Source organism: Emydura macquarii, unplaced genomic scaffold (genome assembly GCF_026122565.2).
Source record: "Emydura macquarii macquarii isolate MOO-44397 ecotype Brisbane River unplaced genomic scaffold, CSIRO-AGI_Emac_v2 contig_2768, whole genome shotgun sequence".
Classification (NCBI taxonomy): domain Eukaryota; kingdom Metazoa; phylum Chordata; order Testudines; family Chelidae; genus Emydura; species Emydura macquarii.
Window position 1 is genome coordinate 5,621,321 of NW_027132905.1, and position 18,859 is coordinate 5,640,179.

At 40.9% G+C, this 18,859-nt stretch overlaps 1 protein-coding gene across 4 annotated transcripts in view; it reads right to left on the reverse strand.

Moving 5' to 3' along the window:
• CNOT6 (CCR4-NOT transcription complex subunit 6) overlaps positions 1-18,523 on the reverse strand; it is a 39,269-nt gene extending 20,746 nt beyond the window's left edge. The window contains exons 1-3 of one of the 4 annotated variants that reach the window (XM_067567037.1): positions 18,201-18,327; positions 15,455-15,829; positions 520-633 (exon numbers count right to left, since the gene is read on the reverse strand). In XM_067567037.1, coding sequence (XP_067423138.1) covers positions 520-631 — 112 coding nt within the window. In that variant the 5' untranslated portion in view covers positions 632-633; positions 15,455-15,829; positions 18,201-18,327. Of the gene's footprint in view, positions 1-519; positions 634-10,817; positions 12,805-15,454; positions 15,830-18,200; positions 18,328-18,423 lie in introns of those variants that run through there. The other 3 variants (XM_067567038.1, XM_067567036.1, XM_067567039.1) reach the window with 3 other exon arrangements.
• Positions 18,524-18,859: the final 336 nt, after the last annotated feature.

An 18,859-nucleotide genomic window follows, 5' to 3' on the forward strand; every position in this document is an offset into this window, starting at 1 on the left:
GGAATACCTTATCAGTCATTCAAATGCAGCAGCTGTGCCCTGTTACACAGCACTATCATAATACTGTATAGGAAAGGAAACAAAAGAATAATTTAGCTAACTGAAAATTCAGGCGGATAGACCGCAATTGCCCAATTTCGGTCAGGGCACCAGATTTAAACACCCTTAATATATATGTAAGGTGTTTATGGATCTTTAATGACCAAAGTGGTCACAACCTCTGTTTAAGGTCTTATTTGTAGAGGGGATTTACTGCCACACAGCATTTCCCAGTACCATGTTGGGTATCAATTTACTAGAAGCAAGAATGTATCCTACTGAATAAACACCACAACTTCCTGTAACTCCTTGGTGTTCCTTAACTTTCCTATTCGAATACCAAGCCTATGTAACCCAACCCTGCTTAACTTGTGAAGGGATGTCTACAGGATAAAAGTTTATCTGATGCCTAATATAAGTATTTAGATTTTAACTCAAATCCTCATTTCACCACATAACCAGTATCCCTCCATTTCTTACCACTTATTTCCAACTCCGCCCAATGTGATTTCTTTCCATTGGCTGCTTCCTCTGAGGACATAATTGTGTACATCCTCCGTGGATCAGGTGGATCGTACTTTTCTTTGGGCATTCCTGTTGAAATGAACAGAAAAGTACCACTTTGCTATGATATTTAATTTAACAAACATATTACCTTTATTCTAGATAAAGAAGATTTCTCTTTTAAAGAACTACTTCTATATAGAGAGTATGTTATCTTCACTACATGTACTATCCAACTTTTCAATCTGAGGCAACTCTTTTTCTGTCATGTCACAAACCTCACCATGGGGGGGGGGGGAAAAGACAGTTTTAGCCTGAAAGAACACAGGCTACTACTGCAACTTCTGACATTAGCAGAAGGTGGCCCAGCACCACATACAAAAACAGCACCAATTTAACTAAATCAGTATGTAAGTCAATTTAGTAAAATTGGTGCAAAAACCTTGTGTGGATGCTCTTAAATCGGTTTAAGAATGTCTGATATTGATCTAACTTAATTTGCTGATAAATTGGCTTGTTATTGTTATATTTAGTTAAATTGGTGCAATGTTTGTGTTTAGACCAGACCTAAGATGACTTGCAGCTGCAAGGTAGGAGAACTGGGTAGACATCATCCTGAGGACGAGTGGGTTCACAAAGATGAACCAATATGCCCTCACACCACATGCAAATCCTCCCCCATCAAGCCCACAAAGCCTGCTAGAGCCAACATCTTGCTCGAATGCAGTGAAACGGTCTCATTACAGAATGCAGGGTTAAAAATTTCCTCAATATTTTGCCTTGTATAACTAAGAATATGTTTAAACAAGACTCAACTCAAAAGTAGTCATCTTCTTGTTCTCTCAGGTTTATTAACTACTTAGCACATACAGTGTCAGTTATCACAACTTACATCCTCTCCTTTCACCCTTTGCCATTTTTTTCTTATGTCACTGTACCCTTTTAAAAATCCTGAATCCACTGATTGACCACTTAATACTTTAGTAGACTGCCTAAGAAAAGGGCAGGCCTACTTTTCAAACAGCTGATTTCTGAATCTATTTTCTGAAATGACGGGTACACTGTTTGGAATAATGAAGATGTTTGCACTTTTTTTATAATGTATTTTCAAGAATTATTAGCAACATCAGTTTCTCATAGTAACTAATAAGTGAAGCGGAAATAGAAACATTAATACACAAGTTACCAGAACCTTGGTTTTTCAACAATTCATTAATGACCACAGTATCTACCATGCCAGTTAAGCTTTTTGTATTATTATTTTAAATTAATTTATGTTCACAAAAGTAACTTTTCAAATCTAAACCATTACATATTGCCTTCCTGAATATGAAACAATAATTAATAGTGATGCAGGGGTTCTTCCATCCATCTCAACAGATGTGAACACTGAAATCTTTCCAAGGAAATTAAAAAAAACCCCAACACTTCACTATTTCAGTGCTTATTATTTTTAACACAAACATTACTATGGTTCTTATCCATTTTTATTACATCCATTGGTGTGTAGTGAGGAAGGGGAAACAGGAGGTCAGCTGTTTGCTGGCAAGAACTGCTGTGCCAAGGAACACTAACCATCAAAAAAATGTCGAACTGCTAGCACCCCACCTACCCCCTTCCCCAAGAAGGGAAAAGAGAAAAACATCCTCTCTGATGTCGAAATCCCACAATACATCCTATGTTTATCTTGTTTCTCTCCCCATCCCCAGAAAATTGTTAACATAAAATAAAAACATTTCTAACTTATTTTAATAACAAAACAAGCTACGAGAATATGGAACTGATTTCAATTAAAAAGACAGTCTCTGAAGTTACTTGAAGATTATGCAGACGCTCCAAGTTGCTGCAGAATTTTGCATGACACCCTGCATAAATCAGGTCAAGGAGCTTACCAGAGAATTTATGTACCACTTCTACAACTTCAGAGTCATCTGTTGGTACTTTTAGCAGCAGTGCTGCAACTAAAGGTATTTCAGACAACAAAGTATCAGTAGCGCAAACAAGATTTCAATCATCCAGTAAAACCACCACCATGGAGGGGTTTGTAGTAAGGACTAGCAAATACCAACATGACACCATAGATGAAGAGATTGCTTGGTTCACTTATGCCACAAATTCTCCTTTTCGCATTGTTAACAATAAACACTTCACTGACATGGTTGAGTCCTTACAACCAGGCTACTCTCCACCTGGTAGAGCAGACATTGGTGGAAGGTTGCTAGATACAGTGTATGAGAAAGAACTAGAACAGTGTGCAAGAAATACTGAGGGGAAATTTGCCAGTTTAAGCCTTGATGGGTGGAGCAACGTACACAATGATCCAGTAATATGTGCCTGTGTGACAACAGAAGATGGGGTTGCATATCTTTCACAAAACAATAGATATATCGGGAAATGCCCACACAACAGAATATTTTAAAGAAGTGGCAGTGAAATCTGTAATAAACTGTGAACAAAAATTCAACTGCCACGTGTGCAGTTTTGTCACAGGCAATGTTGCAAATGTGGCAAAGATGAGAAGATACTTAGAAGAAGAAACAACAGATGGCTGCAGGGCCCATTTAATGCATCTTTTAGCCAAAGACTTAAGTACGTCTTCTCCACGAATAAAAGAAAATGACGTTGAAGTTGCAAAATAGTTCTGTAACAACCATTTTGCTTCAGCTTCACTGAAGAGAACAGGAGGATCCAAACTAATTCTCCCTCAAGATGTTCAATGGAATTCTGTGTTTGATTGTTTTGAACAAGTTATCTAACAAAGTATCTAACATTGGATTAAAGAGAAACGTAGAGGATATGCTCAGTATACTGAAGCCTATATCCATAGCCTTAAACAAACTTCAGAGAAATTGTTGCTGCATTGCTGATGCTGTTGAAATTTGGAAGGCACTTCAAGAAATATTGAAGAAAGAAATACCTCACCAGAAAGTTAAACCGCAGGCAATAAAGAAGCGAATGGATCAAGCACTAACTCCACCTCATTTTCTTGCGAACATTCTCGACCCCAGATATAAAGGTAAATGCCTAACTTGTGAAGATGATGATGCTTTCATGGCATGGGCATCTCAAAATCACTCCTCAGTTATGCCTACCATCTGTAGGCAAATGTGAAACATTTATGTAATATTTAAGATTTAGTTTAATAAAATATAAGTCCTTGAGAATAAATATTTTAATTTAAGAGTTTCATTCAATTTCTCTCTAAGGACAGGAATAATAAAATTTCTTGATGTTATGAGGTGTGGTTATTTGGTTTGGCTACCTTTTGTTAATTGGACTAGTAGCCAAAGAAATCTCTTACCTAAAATTAAGCATTCCCTTTAAAATTTCTCTCCTTTCTTGACTTGGATTTAATGCTCTTCTCTCTCCATTACCTCATCTCTTTTCACACCCTTGTTTCAATCATATTCCCCTTGGTCTCTTCCCTCTTTCCTTTTTTAAGGATTTTTAGTCTTCCAGCATCTTATTTTCTCTCTCATTTCCACCCTTTCAAAGGTATTATACTCCAGCAGTTCTCCTTCAAGTCAAAGAAGCCAGAATTCAGGTATTTCCAGAATCCAACATGTCTTCATTTGGCCAGATTCATAGAATCACAGAAATGTAAGACTGGAAGGGACCTCAATAGGTCACTTAGTCCAATCCCATGTACCGAGACAGGACCAAGTATTAATCTAGACCAGTGTTTCTCAATTGGTGTTCTGCGGAAGAGATGAATGTCAGGGTTCCGCGAAAAATTGAAACCGCGCCGCTGAAAACAGCCGACAGCGTGTGCCGCTGCCGAAAAGGGGAAGATGTCCCCGATTTTTCAGCGGAGGGTATCACATGGCCCTGCAGAAGTTAAAAAGGGTTCCGTGGCCAAATGTAATTGAGAAACGCTGATCTAGACCATCCCTGATAGGCATTTGTCTAACCTGTTCTTAAAAACCTCCAATGACAGATTCCGCAACCTCCCTTGGTAATTTGTTCCCGTGCTTAACTACCCTTAATATTAGGAAGCTTTTCCTTCTGACTAACCTAAGTCTCCCTTGTTGCTACCAGTAAATGAAACTAATGCAATCTTCAGTTGATACTGCTGCTCCTATAGACCCCACTGAAGCAGCATATGGAAGCAGCACAAATGTGATGTCCCTATAGGATTTTTCCATAAGGAATTTTTAAACACACACAGTGTGGAAAAATTCAAGATTCCTTTGATCTCACTTGGAAATTAAACTTTAGAATAATCTATTCAAGAAACTTTTGTCAAGTATAACTGACATAAACTTGGTTATCCCTTCTGATAATTTTTAAACAGATTAAACCTAGTAATGTGACATCTTAAAATCTCTTACGATTTAGTAACTTCGTCAGGAATGCTTCCTCCTTCTCCCAATTGGATGATACCAAGGCTAGAACTGTTTTAACAACACAAGCTGTATTACATCTTCTTGCTGATCAAGGCCTGGTCTACACCTAAAACTTAGGTCAACCTAAGGGCATTGCTCAGAGAGTATGAAAATTTCACACCACTGAAATATGTAGTTAAATTCCATGACAGACACCACAAGGTTGATGAAAGAATTCTTCCATCGATCTAGCTATTCTCTCTCAAATGGGTGGATTCATTACAGTAATTGAAAAACCCCTTACCTTGCTGTAGAAAGTGTCTACATTACAGCACTGCCGGTGTAGCATCTGTAGTGTAGACATACCCCAGTGCAGTAATTTATAGTCACATATTTCACTGCATTAAGAGTTCACAATGTAAAATCCTAATGGAATCTATACTCCTTATTTCTTGCAAACATGTTTAGAATATAATTAGTCATGTAAAACTAGTGATTAGATTTTTCTACACTAAAAATTACATACTTCTTTTCAAGTACATAAAAATAGGTTATATAGCAAATTTCTTTCCAAAGTAAAGATTTCTTAAAGATTTGCAACGAACTATGGAAAGTGCTTAAAATCTCACTGAAGCCACCTGCAATGAGCCTTCAGCACCTACTGAAAGCTACAGAGCCCCGCTCTATGTTAGAAGGCTCAAAAAACCTTTTCCTAGCATAAGTCTAGGCTATTTTCAATGGGGGTGGAGCTCTGCTCATTCAGCACAATTTAGAGCCTTATTCAACAGGTTTCATAAAGTCTAATACACTCAGAATCCAATCAGATACATATTAAATATGGCCTCTGGTCCAAAACTCATTCTTCCCATTAGAGAACTACTCCTGCACAATGCAGAATTTGCGCAGAATTTAATGTTGTACGGTGCACAGAATTTCCTCCCCCGCCCAAGCCCCAGAAATGCGCTGCAGAGCGGCTGTATGCCACTCGGGGCCGCTGTACCCGGCAGAGCCCAGCTTGCAAATAGAAGACATGCCCTAGGGAGAGTGAGGGAGCTGGAGGATTCCCAGTTGCTGCAGTTCCCTGCATGCTCCCAAGGAAGAAGGCTGCCTGCAGGAAGCTCCACACAAGCCATAAACCCAGCATCAGGCTGCTTCTTAATGTCCCTGGGAGGGAAGGGGGGGTGTATACTAGTATCTGGGCTGTGGGGGAGGGCTCTTCAGGGGAAAGGGTGGGAATGTCTTGGCTGGGACTTTGGGGAGGGGCATGTGTCTGTGTGTGTCTGGGCTGGAGGGCGAGAGGCGAAGGGGGCAGAGAAACAGGGTTGCCAAGACAGGTGAAGGGCCAGTTTTCAATCTTCCTATTCAATGGCTGAGAGCCAGTTTCACCTCAGTTCAGATTACAGCAGCCAAGTTGCACTCCTGCTTAAATAGCCCCAACAGGGCTCTGCAGGGTGCAGAACAGCAGGTGCAGATCTGCTCTAGCCACACCACCTCGCTTCTTGAACAGTCCTGCCTCCGCGCCACCTCAGAACCTCCCTTCCCTTCCCAGAGCAGAGCAAAAGAAGCCAGCTCTGCAACTGGGCACAGAGTATTAATATGCTGTGGGGTATTCTCCTGGCAGACCACATGCCTGCCCCATGCAGCCCATCTGGTGTAAAGGGGATCCAGGATAATGACTAACAGGGCTCTAATGGTATGTCTACACTACAATTAAAAACATGCTGGTGACTGGGGCTCATGGAGCTGTTTAATTGCACGGTAGATCATAGAATCATAGGGCTGGAAGGGACCTCGAGAGGTCATCTAGTCCAGTCCCCTGCACTCATGGCAGGACTAAGTAATATTTAGACCACCTGACAGGTGTTTGTCTAACCTGCTCTTAAAAATCTCCAATGATGGAGATTCCACAACCTCCCTAGGCAATTTATTCTAGTGATTAACCACCCTGACAGTTAGGAAGTTTTTCCTAATATCCAACCTAAACCTCCCTTGCTGAAGTTTAAGCCTATTGATTCTTGTCCTCAGAGGTTAACGAGAACAATTCATCTCCCTCCTCCTTGTAACAACTTTTTATGTACTTGAAAGCTGTTATGTCCCCTCAGTCTTCTGTTCTCCAGGCTAAACAAACCCAGTTCTTTCAGTCTTGCCTCACAGGTCATGTTTTCTAGACCTTTGATCAGTTTTGTTGCTCTTTTCTGGACCTTCTCCAATTTGTCCACATCTTTCCTGAAATGTGGTGCCCAGAACTGGACACAATACTCTAGCTGAGGCCTAATCAGCACAGGGTAAAGCAGAAGAATTACTACTCGTGTCTTACTTACAACACTCCTGCTAATACATCCCAGAATTGTGTTTGCTTTTTTTGCAACAGCATTACCCTGTTGACTCATATTTAGCTTGTGGTCCACTATGACCCCCAGATCCCTTTCCGCAGTACTCCTTCCTAGGCAGTCATTTCCCATTTTGTACGTGTGTAACTGATTGCTTCTTCCTAAGTGGATACTTTGCATTTGTCCTTATTGAATTTCATCCTATTTACCTCAGATCAATTCTCCAGTTTGTCCAGATCATTTTGAATTATAATCCTATTCTCCAAAGCACTTGCAACCCCTCCCAGGTTGGTATCATCCACAAACTTAATAAGTGTACTCTCTATGCCATTATCTAAATCACTGATGAAAATATTGAACAGAACCGAACCCAGAACTGATCCCTGTGGAACCCCCCTTGTTATGCCCTTCCAGTATGACTGTGAACCATTGATAACTACTCTCTGGGAACTATAAGTTTTGCACCCACCTTATAGTAGCTCCATCTAGGTTTTATTTCCTTGGTTTGTTTAAGGGAAGGTCATGAGGGTATCAAAAGCCTTACTAAAGTCAAGATATACCACATCTACTGCCTCCCCCCATCCACAAGGCTTGTTACCCTGTCAAAGAAAGCAATCAGGTTGGTTTGACATGATTTGTTCTTGACAAATCCATGATGACTGTTACTTATTACCTTATTATCTTCTAGATGTTTGCAAATTGATTGTTTAATTATTTTCTCCATTATCTTTCCAGGTACAGAAGTTAAGCTGACTGGTCTGTAACTCCCAGGATTGTCCTTATTTCCCTTTTTGTAGATGGGCACTATATTTGTCCTTTTCCAGTCTTCTGGAATCTCTCCTGTCTTCCAAGACTTTTCAAAGATAATCGCTAATGGCTCAGATATCTCCTCAGTCAGCTTCTTGAGTATTCTCGGATGCATTTCATCCAGCCCTGGCGACTTGAAGACATCTAACTTGTCTAAGTAATTTTTAACTTGTTCTTTCCCTATTTTAGCATCTGATCCAGCCTCATTTTCACTGACATTCACCATGTTAGATGTCCAATTGCCACCAACCTTCTTGGTGAAAACCGAAACAAAGAAGTAATTTAGCACCCCTGCCATTTCTGCATTTTCTGTTATAATTGTTATTGTTTTTCCCCCCTCATTGAATCATGGATCTACCCTGTCCTTCGTCTTCCTCTTGCTTCTAATGTATTTGTAGAATGTTTTCTTGTTACCCTTTATGTCTCTAGCTAGTTTAATCTTGTTTTGTGCCTTGGCCTTTCTAATTTTGTCCCTGTATACTTGTGTTAGTTGTTTATATTCATCCTTTGTGATTTGACCTAGATTCCACTTTTTGTAGGACTCTTTTTTGATTTTTAGATCACTTAAGATGTCCTGGTTATGCCAGGGTGGTCTCTTGCCATACTTCCTATCTTTCTTATGCAATGGGATAGTTTGCTCTTGTGCCCTTAATAATGTCTCTTTGAAAAAGTGCCAACTGTCAACTGTTTTTCCTCTTAGACTTGCTTCCCATGTGATCTTACCTACCAACTCCCTGAGTTTGCTAAAGTTTGCCTTCTTGAAATCCACTGTCTTTATTTTGCTGTTCTCTCTCCTACCATTCCTTAGAATCATGAACTCGATCATTTCGTGATCGCTTTCACCCAAGCTGCCTTCCACTTTCAAATTCTCAACCAGTTCCTCCCTGTTTGTCAAAATCAAACCTAGAACAGCCTCTCCCCTGTAGCCCAAGCCTACATGTATACACGACGATTAAACAGACCTCAGCGCGAGTCTGAGACAGCGGTTGTCTAATTGCAGTGTAGACATATCCCAAGAGCCATCTGTGCCTATCTTCCTGCGCTGCCAGCTGCAAACGCTTGCTTATACAAAGCTGTTTGACCCAAAAATTCTAAAATACTTTGGATTCTTAGTGTTATTATGCAGCAAGTTTCAGTGTATTCTAAGAACCCATCTGTGCTAGACCAGGAAGAATATGGAAGCCATGATTCAGCCCTCTTCTATCAAACCTGGTTTCTACTAGGGTCTGGTCAGGCAACATTGAACCACATTTGGAGCTCCTAGGTTACATTATTTTTAAACATGTTTCCAACGCAACGTTCTAGCCTTGGGTCCTTAATCATGATTACAATAAAATTTCCCCCCTATTTACCCTCCACAATGTTTAATGAGTTTCGATACTATTTCCAAACAATCTCATCTCAGCGTAGGTGCAGCCTAGATAATTCAAGAAGCTATATGCTTCTTAATTATCAGCAATGGTATACATAATGATGCTGATAGTTAAAGCTGTTGTATATGAAATATACCTGAAATTTTGAGGTTGTATTGATTTATTCTTTTTATTTTGGCAATGCCAGTAAGCCCCCCGTCATGATCAGAGCCCCATGTGTGGGAGGTATTGTAGAAAAATATAGGAAGATACTGTCCCTGCATAAAATTCACACTCTTAAATGTGCAAAATATTTTCCTTTTATAATAATCCAAACAGCTAAACAGATTTTTCTGAAACTTCAAAAAACAAAAGAGAGGCACATTTTAAACTAAACATGAGAATTAAAAGCAGGAAATAATTTGAAAAGCTGAGTGAAAAGGAGGTTGTGGAATTGGCATCATAACGCTAACTGCATACCAGTTCTTAATCTTTCGACTGTCAAATGAGATGGTCTGAGTAGAAATCAGATAGCCTATTGATTTTTATATGGACTAGCTCAAAACAAATTCCATTTATATTTGGGCTAAGTATTGAATAACTTTATCCCTATCCAATCAAGTTAACCATAGTTAGTATATATGCAGTATATTTGGCATATAAATGCCAAGATTCCTTATTGTATGTACCCTTTATGCATCTGTAAAACTAAATTCTTCCTACTAACAGCCAAAATCTGAGGTTGTCACACATGGCCTGACTCTGCTACCACTGCATTTCCCTGGGACCACCTTCGGAGTAAGGTACAATTGTGGATTAAGGGTGGCAAAATTAGGTACTCAGTTATTACTTAGCTAAATTGCCAATAGATTCAATGGGAATTTGCTTGAGTAAGGAGTTCAGAATTTGGCTACAAAGCAGCTCATCTTCCTAAGTACAATTCACTAAATAGGTATGGACAGGAACCGACATAAAGACCTGTATGTTCACCAGTTGCCACAGACTGATAGAAAATATATTAACACTAAAACCAACAGTACTTCAGCATTTCAAATCATAGAAATAGTCAAGAGTCTGATACATTGTCTACCTAGCCACCTACTGCTATTTAAGCAAAACAGCCCTATACTGATACAAGGAATCAGGTTGGTCACAGATGATCCATACCACAAAGTAGATCGAAAGGCCTCTAGCTCATTCCTTGAAAACATAAACCTTGCAAATACTTTTAAATATGTTTTACATCTGATCTGATCATGGAAAAGGATAACTCGCGGTTGTGCATCCAATGAATCCTGTAAATGTACAAACTGACTCTTCAGTGGCCAATGTGCACTTACTTATTAACTATATGAACGGCCTGTCCATTGCATCACCAGAATGAACAAATTGTACCCATTTACATCTAATCCTTTAAAGAGTTAGCTTATGGTAAGGCTTCCGGTTTACAAAATATTTACCAGTAAAAAGTTGCCATAAAAAAGTAAGAACATTTCATGCTGCTCTGGATTTTGCACCTCCCACCATCAGCTTTGCAGTGCTCCCAGTCAAGTCCAGACTGGAAGCCACTTATGGCTGACCACTAGGAGAGCTGCAAAACAGATAAAAATATAAAAATTAGACTAATCCTTTTATTCCGCCACAAAATGCACACAAATATTCTGGAAAATAAGACAAAAGCTAGACTTTTAAAAGACTTCATTGCGTTATTTTTTATTTTCTATGGTTGGGGCAAGAGGAGATAGAGAATCCCTGCTATACCTCAGTTTTTACCCCCCACGAAAGCCTAGAGTTATCATAACCTTATATGGGGTGGACATGCTCCTTCCTGGACTAGATACTACCATTCAACTACCTGGAGGTAGAGAGGGCCACTCCACTTCCCATACTTTCAAGAAGTGTGGGACCTAGCTCTCTCTCTTGAGCTCAGGATATTCCAACAAAAGGTTATGCAGTGCAATGCAACTAGACTGCTGGGCTGGCCCTACCAAGATGCTTAAGTCCACTTTGCTGTCATTTCAATCTTTAAATCGGTGGCTTATACTCAGTTTAATACTAGGTACAGGCCTAGAATACAGCCACTGAACCAAAACAGCTCTTGGGAGGCATTAAAACCTCATGTAAATATATATTTAACTTATGTTCTAAGAATATTTTACTAATTATCCTTATAAAATTATTGAAAACCTGTGTATTTGCAGCAGATCTTAAACTAAATATGAACTGTTTTGAACACATCTGAAGAATATAGAAAATTACTACACATTTATAAGGTAAAAGTATGTATCATAACATCCGAGTTGCAGTTGCAAAATTCAGTGAAAACATGATTTCTTGAAATAGGGAGCAAATATTGTGCCACCTTCCCCAGTAAACAGTGAGACTACCCTTTCAGTCAGCCAGGGTTTATCAACTAAGAGACATGGAAAAGCCATACAAATAATCTTGAAACATGACTTGGAAGCACCAAGATTCTAGGGCTATGTCTACAATACAGAGACTACACTGGCATAGCTATGTTGACATAGCTGTCAGTGTATGAACGCCACCTTCCCAAGTGACATTAACTGTGTCAACAAAAGCACTCTTCTGTCGGGCATAGCTGCATCTACACTGGGGGTTTCGTTCGCATAGCTATGTCGGTCCGGGGTGGGTTTTTCCACATTCCTGACCAACAAAGATATGCTCTTATAAGTTATAAGCATGGATCAAGCCTAGCCCTTATCTGCTCCCCTCATTGGTGTGAATGGGGAGATGTAAAGGATCACATGGTCCCCTGGCTGAGGCTGGTCATAGCATTCCTTTATAAGCCATGCTAGATATTAAATGTTCTTCATTTTAAAATTTTATTAGAGTTCGTTAGTGATAATGAAATAGGTAACATTCTAATCATAGTATCACTGCTTGAAGCTGGCAGCACAACAGGTTAGCACTGTGAAGCTAGAACCATGGTATACTGTGTTTATTTCTACTTCCTTATTTTAAACATTGAATTCCACACCCACACATAGTTTAATATCCTTAAAAGTACCATCTTATTTACAGACTTTGTTATGTCCCAAATTACAGTACTATAAATCCAAGCAGCACGATCTTATTGTATCTTCATTTGAGTCCACATAACCATTATCTCCCGAGTCAAGCCACCTCTCACTTCTGCACAGTAACTAATAGTGTTCTCATGCAGAATTAATGAGTAAAAAAAGTTCAACTACTGCAGGTTTCATGGACTCTCAAATGAAAAAATTAGGTTTGTGAGCAAGTTTTCTAACTTGAAATAATAAACTTGTGAAAGAATAAACTTGTGAAAGAATTTGTCTTTAAGACAACCTGTTTGAGTTCTGCATGGGTGAAATGTTAGAAAAACTTTCAAAATGTAAACAACCCATAATTTTTAAAAGTTTAAGTAATCTCAAACCTTCTTAAAATAGCCTTCTCTAACATACTACTACATATGAAAAACTTTTGAACAAAGATTTTTTGAGACAGTTAAATGAATATTAAAGGTCAAAGTTGGACATGAACAATGTATTAATCTTAGCAATGAAGCTGTTACTGTTAAGTTACCCACTTACCCTGGCAGAGGATGCAGATAATGTTGTGTATGCTCAGACCTAGTTTCGTTTTGGTTTAGCTTCAGGCTTTCCAATCTTTGTAGCTGTCTCAAATATATGGAAGAAGGTCTGTTCACGAATATCAGTCAGTTCTTAAAATGGACTGTATTAGCCCAGACTCTGCAAGCTGATCTGCTTATGCAGAGTCTTCCACTTTGTAGAGAGTTCCACTAAAGTCAGATCAACTTGCAGGTCTTAGTCATTAGTCTTAGTCATTAGTTTTTTCCAAAATATCCAAAGCAGTAAGACTAACAGATCCTTTAATATGCAACACACTAAACCTAAATTATGATATGCAGCAAGATCCTGGTATCGTGACATGGTGCAGCAAAATAAATAGCCACCTTCCACATCAGCAACCTGATGCCATAAACCCTCCTCCAGACTATTTTAGCACATTCTATAAATCTCTCCAGCCCCAGTCTGCTGTCAAGTTCTCTCTTTTCCCTAGTGACAGCAGAGAGGAAAGAGTTGAGGGAGGGAGTTAGTTTGAGGTGCTGCAGTAAGACGGCTGTTAAAATCAAAACCCACTTGAACACGCCTGAAGTAGGAAGGTTCTGGTTCTCTTACTGTGAGCTTTGGAAACTCTGGAAATGTCTGGAACATCGCCAGCTCCTGAAACTAAGATGCACAATAAGTACCATACTGTCCTAGCTCCACTCAAGCTCTCTCCCACACACCTTAGGAGCTCCACAGCCAGAGAAGAAACTTATCCTGCAGAGCTCCTAAGCTCTTTTACAACATGGGTTCTGTTCTAATAGGGCAAGCATTTCTTCTCCAAGCCTCTCACTGCTGTTGACATCTTTTTCCCCCCATCTTCTTGGTCATTTCTTGACAGCTCCACCAAATCCCATGCTCTTGGCCAGACATTTATGCAGCAATTTTACAAAAGGGAGAATTGAGCTTTGAATATTATTATTTAAAAAAAAAAAAAAAGACTGTCCTTCTGACCTCTCTCTGGCAATTGCCAAAATTGTTTGAGAATCAAAGCTATTTTTGAGGTATAATTATGAATGCCTTAAAACCCGCAAGCTTTAAGCATCTAAATGAGTTTTGATAAGGGACCTCTGTCTGTGCATTTCTAACATACATTTAAGGTTTTAACTCAGTTGCAGAAATTCACGTGACATGGAAACTATGTGCGTGCATGTACACAAATACACACCAACTTTCCATAGTGAGCCTAATTAAAATATGGGACTTTACAACAAATGCTATGGTTTAAGATGCTAATAATCTTGCATATCTATACAATGATCACACCCCCAAGTCTGAAGCACCAAAACTGGATTAGGGGAAAGAATATAAAACAGTATGTCAGGTAGAGCTAGACTTAACACTGCCGAAGTTCAGTTTGAGTCTACTCTGGGTACTTTGGCATGAGACTTTCAAAATTACATAGCAGCTTCCATGTCAAAAGACTTTATAAATATTATTGAATTTAGCTTAAGAACTGCCTTGTGCGGTTCGTAATTTATTCTCAATTTAAAAATAAAATAAACAGGCACGGTGTGTGAGATCCAGGCAAGGTACAACTTCTGTTTATGACAGAACTACCAGTGAAACCCAGATCTTGAGACTCAGCCTGCTGCCTTAACACACAGCAGCACAGTATTTTCTTCTCAAACTGATCCTACATCCCTACAAATTGTTACCTTTGGAGTATTACAATTTTTGCTTATATTTGACAAATGTTAAGGAGCAAAGGAAATCTATGGGGATAGCAATGACTTATGTAATGTATATATAATGCATTCCTAGACACTAAAGAAAAATGGAGCCTTCCTTCACAAATGTGTGATTCCACATGCAACCCATGCTCAATTAGTGTGGCTGTCTGGAACAGGGATGTCAAGTTACACATGATTCACATGCACCACCAGAACTACATGACAAGATTAATAGAGTTCTTGTAAATTTCAATATTCCCCTGGCTGAGATAACAGCATGACAGCTCTTAGGGGCAGGGACTATCTTTGTCTTGTCTTGTGTTTGTACAGCACCTAGAATAGTGGGGTTCTGCTCCATGACTGGGAATCCTAGGCATTATGATAATACAAATAATAAATTCATGTAGCATTAACAATAATCTTCACCTTCTTGGGTTTGGGACTAGAAGGTTATGTAGCTGGAGTTTTAGATTCACTGTAGTGTCTTATAAAGTGATAACAGTGCTCACTGTATCAGAGGGATGTTAAACTTTTTTGGTGAGCTGGACAATTTTTTTTGTATCTCTTGGATGGTTCAACCTTGGAAGCATTTCTTCCAGTTTTCAAAGCTGCTTTCTCCATTATAAACAATACACCAGGTTTACTAATAGTTCTCTTCTTGTTTACTTCTAGAATATCCTGATCTCAATGTATTTACTTCCAACATTTACCACTGTGTACCCAGTTTAACAAGATTTCTTCAAACTCGGGGGCACTACATTTTTTTTTTTTTGTGAAAAACCTCTGAAAATATAAAATGCCAAAAGTAGTTACCTGCCCATGCAGTATTATAGTCTCATCTATCTTTATATTTCAGTTCTTCCTCTAATATTCAAGCAAAGTAAACAGCCTGAACACATCAAGACTGCACCCAGAGTTCAACTTCAATATGCAAACAGAAAAAAGATGCATAGTAGTCTCCTTTTTATAAATGGATTGATCCAAGCGATTCAAGTGGAAAGTGAATAAAGTGTTAATCCAAATGCGAATGGCTCCATTTCAGTAATAGCGTGAATAAACCCCCACAGAAGGCTTCATTGCTAGCAGCAAACTCCACAGAGTCCAGATGAACCAGCAGGAAGAACACAGGGCAGATAATCCTGTAAAATTACCCCAGTGGAAATGTTGATAAATTCCCAATTACGAGACCTGCTCTAGGATGAAAAAAAAATGCAAGATACAATAAAATTACCAGTGAACACTTGCAACCCTTCACACTTAAACCAGACAATTACCACAGGTATTTCTTAATCCTTTGAATTTTGTATCTGTTACCCATAATGGCAAAAGCCAGGTAAATAAAATAACCCGCTGAAACCAAACAAAGGACAACTGAAGAGCCATGACTGGTTATAGAAACAGTTTTCCTTGAGAGTCATGTCCAGCAATTTTTGTCTCTACATTACTAATATTTTAGATCAAAAGAAAACCTAAGCCATTTTTTTTTTGTTTGGGTTTTTTTATATGAAAAGTGGATGGGACAATGAAATCAGTTTCACAAAGAAATTTTTTTTCATTTGTAGAAATATTATTGGTCAGATTATGTAAAAACTTGTTTCTAAAATTTAAATTTGGGGACAAATATGAGGAGATGCCTTATAAGAGTTTCGCTAACCTAGTCAGTTGAATATATAGCAACTTAAAATTCTTCTTCACATTTAAGAGCATATAGAGTAGACAGAGTTCACAATTGTTTACTCCCTGCTTGTTTGTCCCAGAGTCTGACAAATATAATAGCAATCTCTCTCCAAACCCCCAATTACAGAAGTAATTGCTTGCTCAAGAGTTTAGTAACCCAATCAATCGGATATTATTATAATTTCCATTATTAAAGATATACACACCTCTTCACATAAACATATTCAATTAACTTGTCTTTGGAGTAACCCTAAAAGATATGTATCCCAATTCCCCTCTGTGTACACCTACAAGTGTCTCTCTCATAGTCTCCCTGGCCCAGCCACTTACCTGCGTGTCACCACAAGTCCTGCCCTCCCGGCTCACATGGTTGTCAATCACCCTCTAACACTCTTTCCTTTCTATTTCAGATAGATCTAAGCAGTTGCTGCTGTGGCCTCCTGATTGCCAGCTAGGCCTCAGTTTTAGACTGTCAGCAGCAAATGCAAGTGTAAGCTTCTCTCATAGCAGAAAACAGGTTTTATTTACAAGCTAGTTTTGTTTCTTCATAAAATAAGACTTACAAAAACAATACATCATCTTAAATGAATTAAAGTCTCTCATTGCGGAGGGGGAAACTGATGGAAAATTGTGGTCTAACTGTAGATGGACAATTATCAGACTGATGTCATTTCCCTCCATCTTTATGTTTAATTATTTTAAACTCAATTACACAGGAAAAACACTTAAACTTCCAGATACTATTATACTAATTTAGAGTCCATTGTCACTGCCTCTTAATTGCTTTCTCAATGCAAATAAACCTCTGAAAAAGAGAATAATAAACCTAACTCCTCTGAAAGAAGCCCCCACTCTTCCTCTCACTGCACAGTCACCCTAAAGTAAAGGCTTTCTAAATGCAATAAATATGGGGTAAAATAAGCTACTGAGATAAAGAGGCTCCTTTCCTCTCAGATACCTTATTCGGTGGATAAGTCTCCAATCTAAATCCTCTTGAAAAAGAAGCCCCATTTCCTACAAGAGTTTCTCACAGCAACAACCCACTCGAGCCCCTTTCTTCAGAGCCTCCCCCCAGCTTCAAGCAATAATGCTTCCCCATCCTTTCTTCCCTTCTACAACGACAACCCCCTCCTCATTCAGCACTGAGAGAAATACCCCTTCCCAGCCCAAACTCCTCACCACTGAATATCTAACACACCCCCTGCTCCTCAGAGCAAAAACCCGGCCCATTTCTTCTAGCTAGCCCCCACGGAGCGTCAGGACTTCCTCTAGAAGAGTGTAACACCCCGAACTCAGATCCATGCTACTTCCCAGCCAGGCCCCAGAGCAATAACAGGGACAGCCTGAAACCAAAAAGTGCCTCTCATGCTAGAGTATCCTGCCCACCATCGACCAACAGTTCTCCCTTCCCCAGAGCAATATTACTTACCCCCCCCCAGCAATAATCCCCCCCACAACTTCCGTAACAACATCCCCCAACCCCACCGCACCTCCAAGCCAATAAGCCATTCTCTGCCCCCCCGGGGTGCTCCTACTCCTTTCACCCCCAACACGGGGGCGCCCGTCTCTCCCCGCCCCCGAGCAATAATACTTCTCCCCCCACTCCACCTCCCTTCTCCCGGAGCGGCAACACCCGCCCCTTACCCCCTCACGGCGGCAGTACTCGCTCCCTCCCCTCCCCCACAAGAGCAAGAATACCTTCTCCGGAGTAATACTACTCGCTCCTTCCACACCTCCCCCCCCCCAGCAGTAACACTTCCGCCCCTCCCCCCGCAGTAATACTCTGCTCACCCCTCAGAGCAAGAACCCCCCCCTCGAGATAAGGCCCGGGGGGGGGGGTGCCCGCTGAGGCGGCGGCTGCTACCCCCGCTCCTCCCCGTACCTGTGGCTGCAGCATCCCCGTCCCCCCGCCGCCCTCTCTCCGCTGCCTGCTTGGCTCTTCTTTGTTTCCTGCCGCGGGCCGGACGGGAGAGCAGCTTTCCCCCGTCTCCTCCCCCTTCGCCTCACACGCATTGAAAGCAAACAACAAGCATCATGGCGGCGGCGGCGGGCAGGCCGCCGACCCGCCTCTCGCATCGTCTCCCGCTGAGGCCGCCCACACTCACCGCACACCACACGCCATTGGCTGCGCGGAAGAAGCCGCGTCTTCGCGTCGCCGGCTGGGCCCGTCGGACTCCGCGCGGCGGCTCGTCTCTCTCCACCTCCAGAGCCCGTCCAGCCCAGCCCCGCCGCCGCGGTGAGTGGACGGGGTGAGGCCGCGGAGCTTCCCGCCGAGCTGGAGGGGCCAGGCGATGAGCCCAGGAGCAGACGCCGAGGGAGGGAGGGAAGCGCGGGTCTGCGAGGGGGCCTAGCGGGCTGCGGGGTGGAGGAGTGGGGGGTCTGGAGACAGGGCTCTGTGCGGTGGGGAGAGTTGGGAGGTGGATGGTGGGGTAGGGGGGTCAGATGGTGGGAGATTGGGTCTGAAGGTGTGGGGGGGTGACTGGGTTGGGGAGCGGGTCGGGAGGTTCGAGGTGCGGGTTTGGGGGGGTGTCTGCTGGGGGA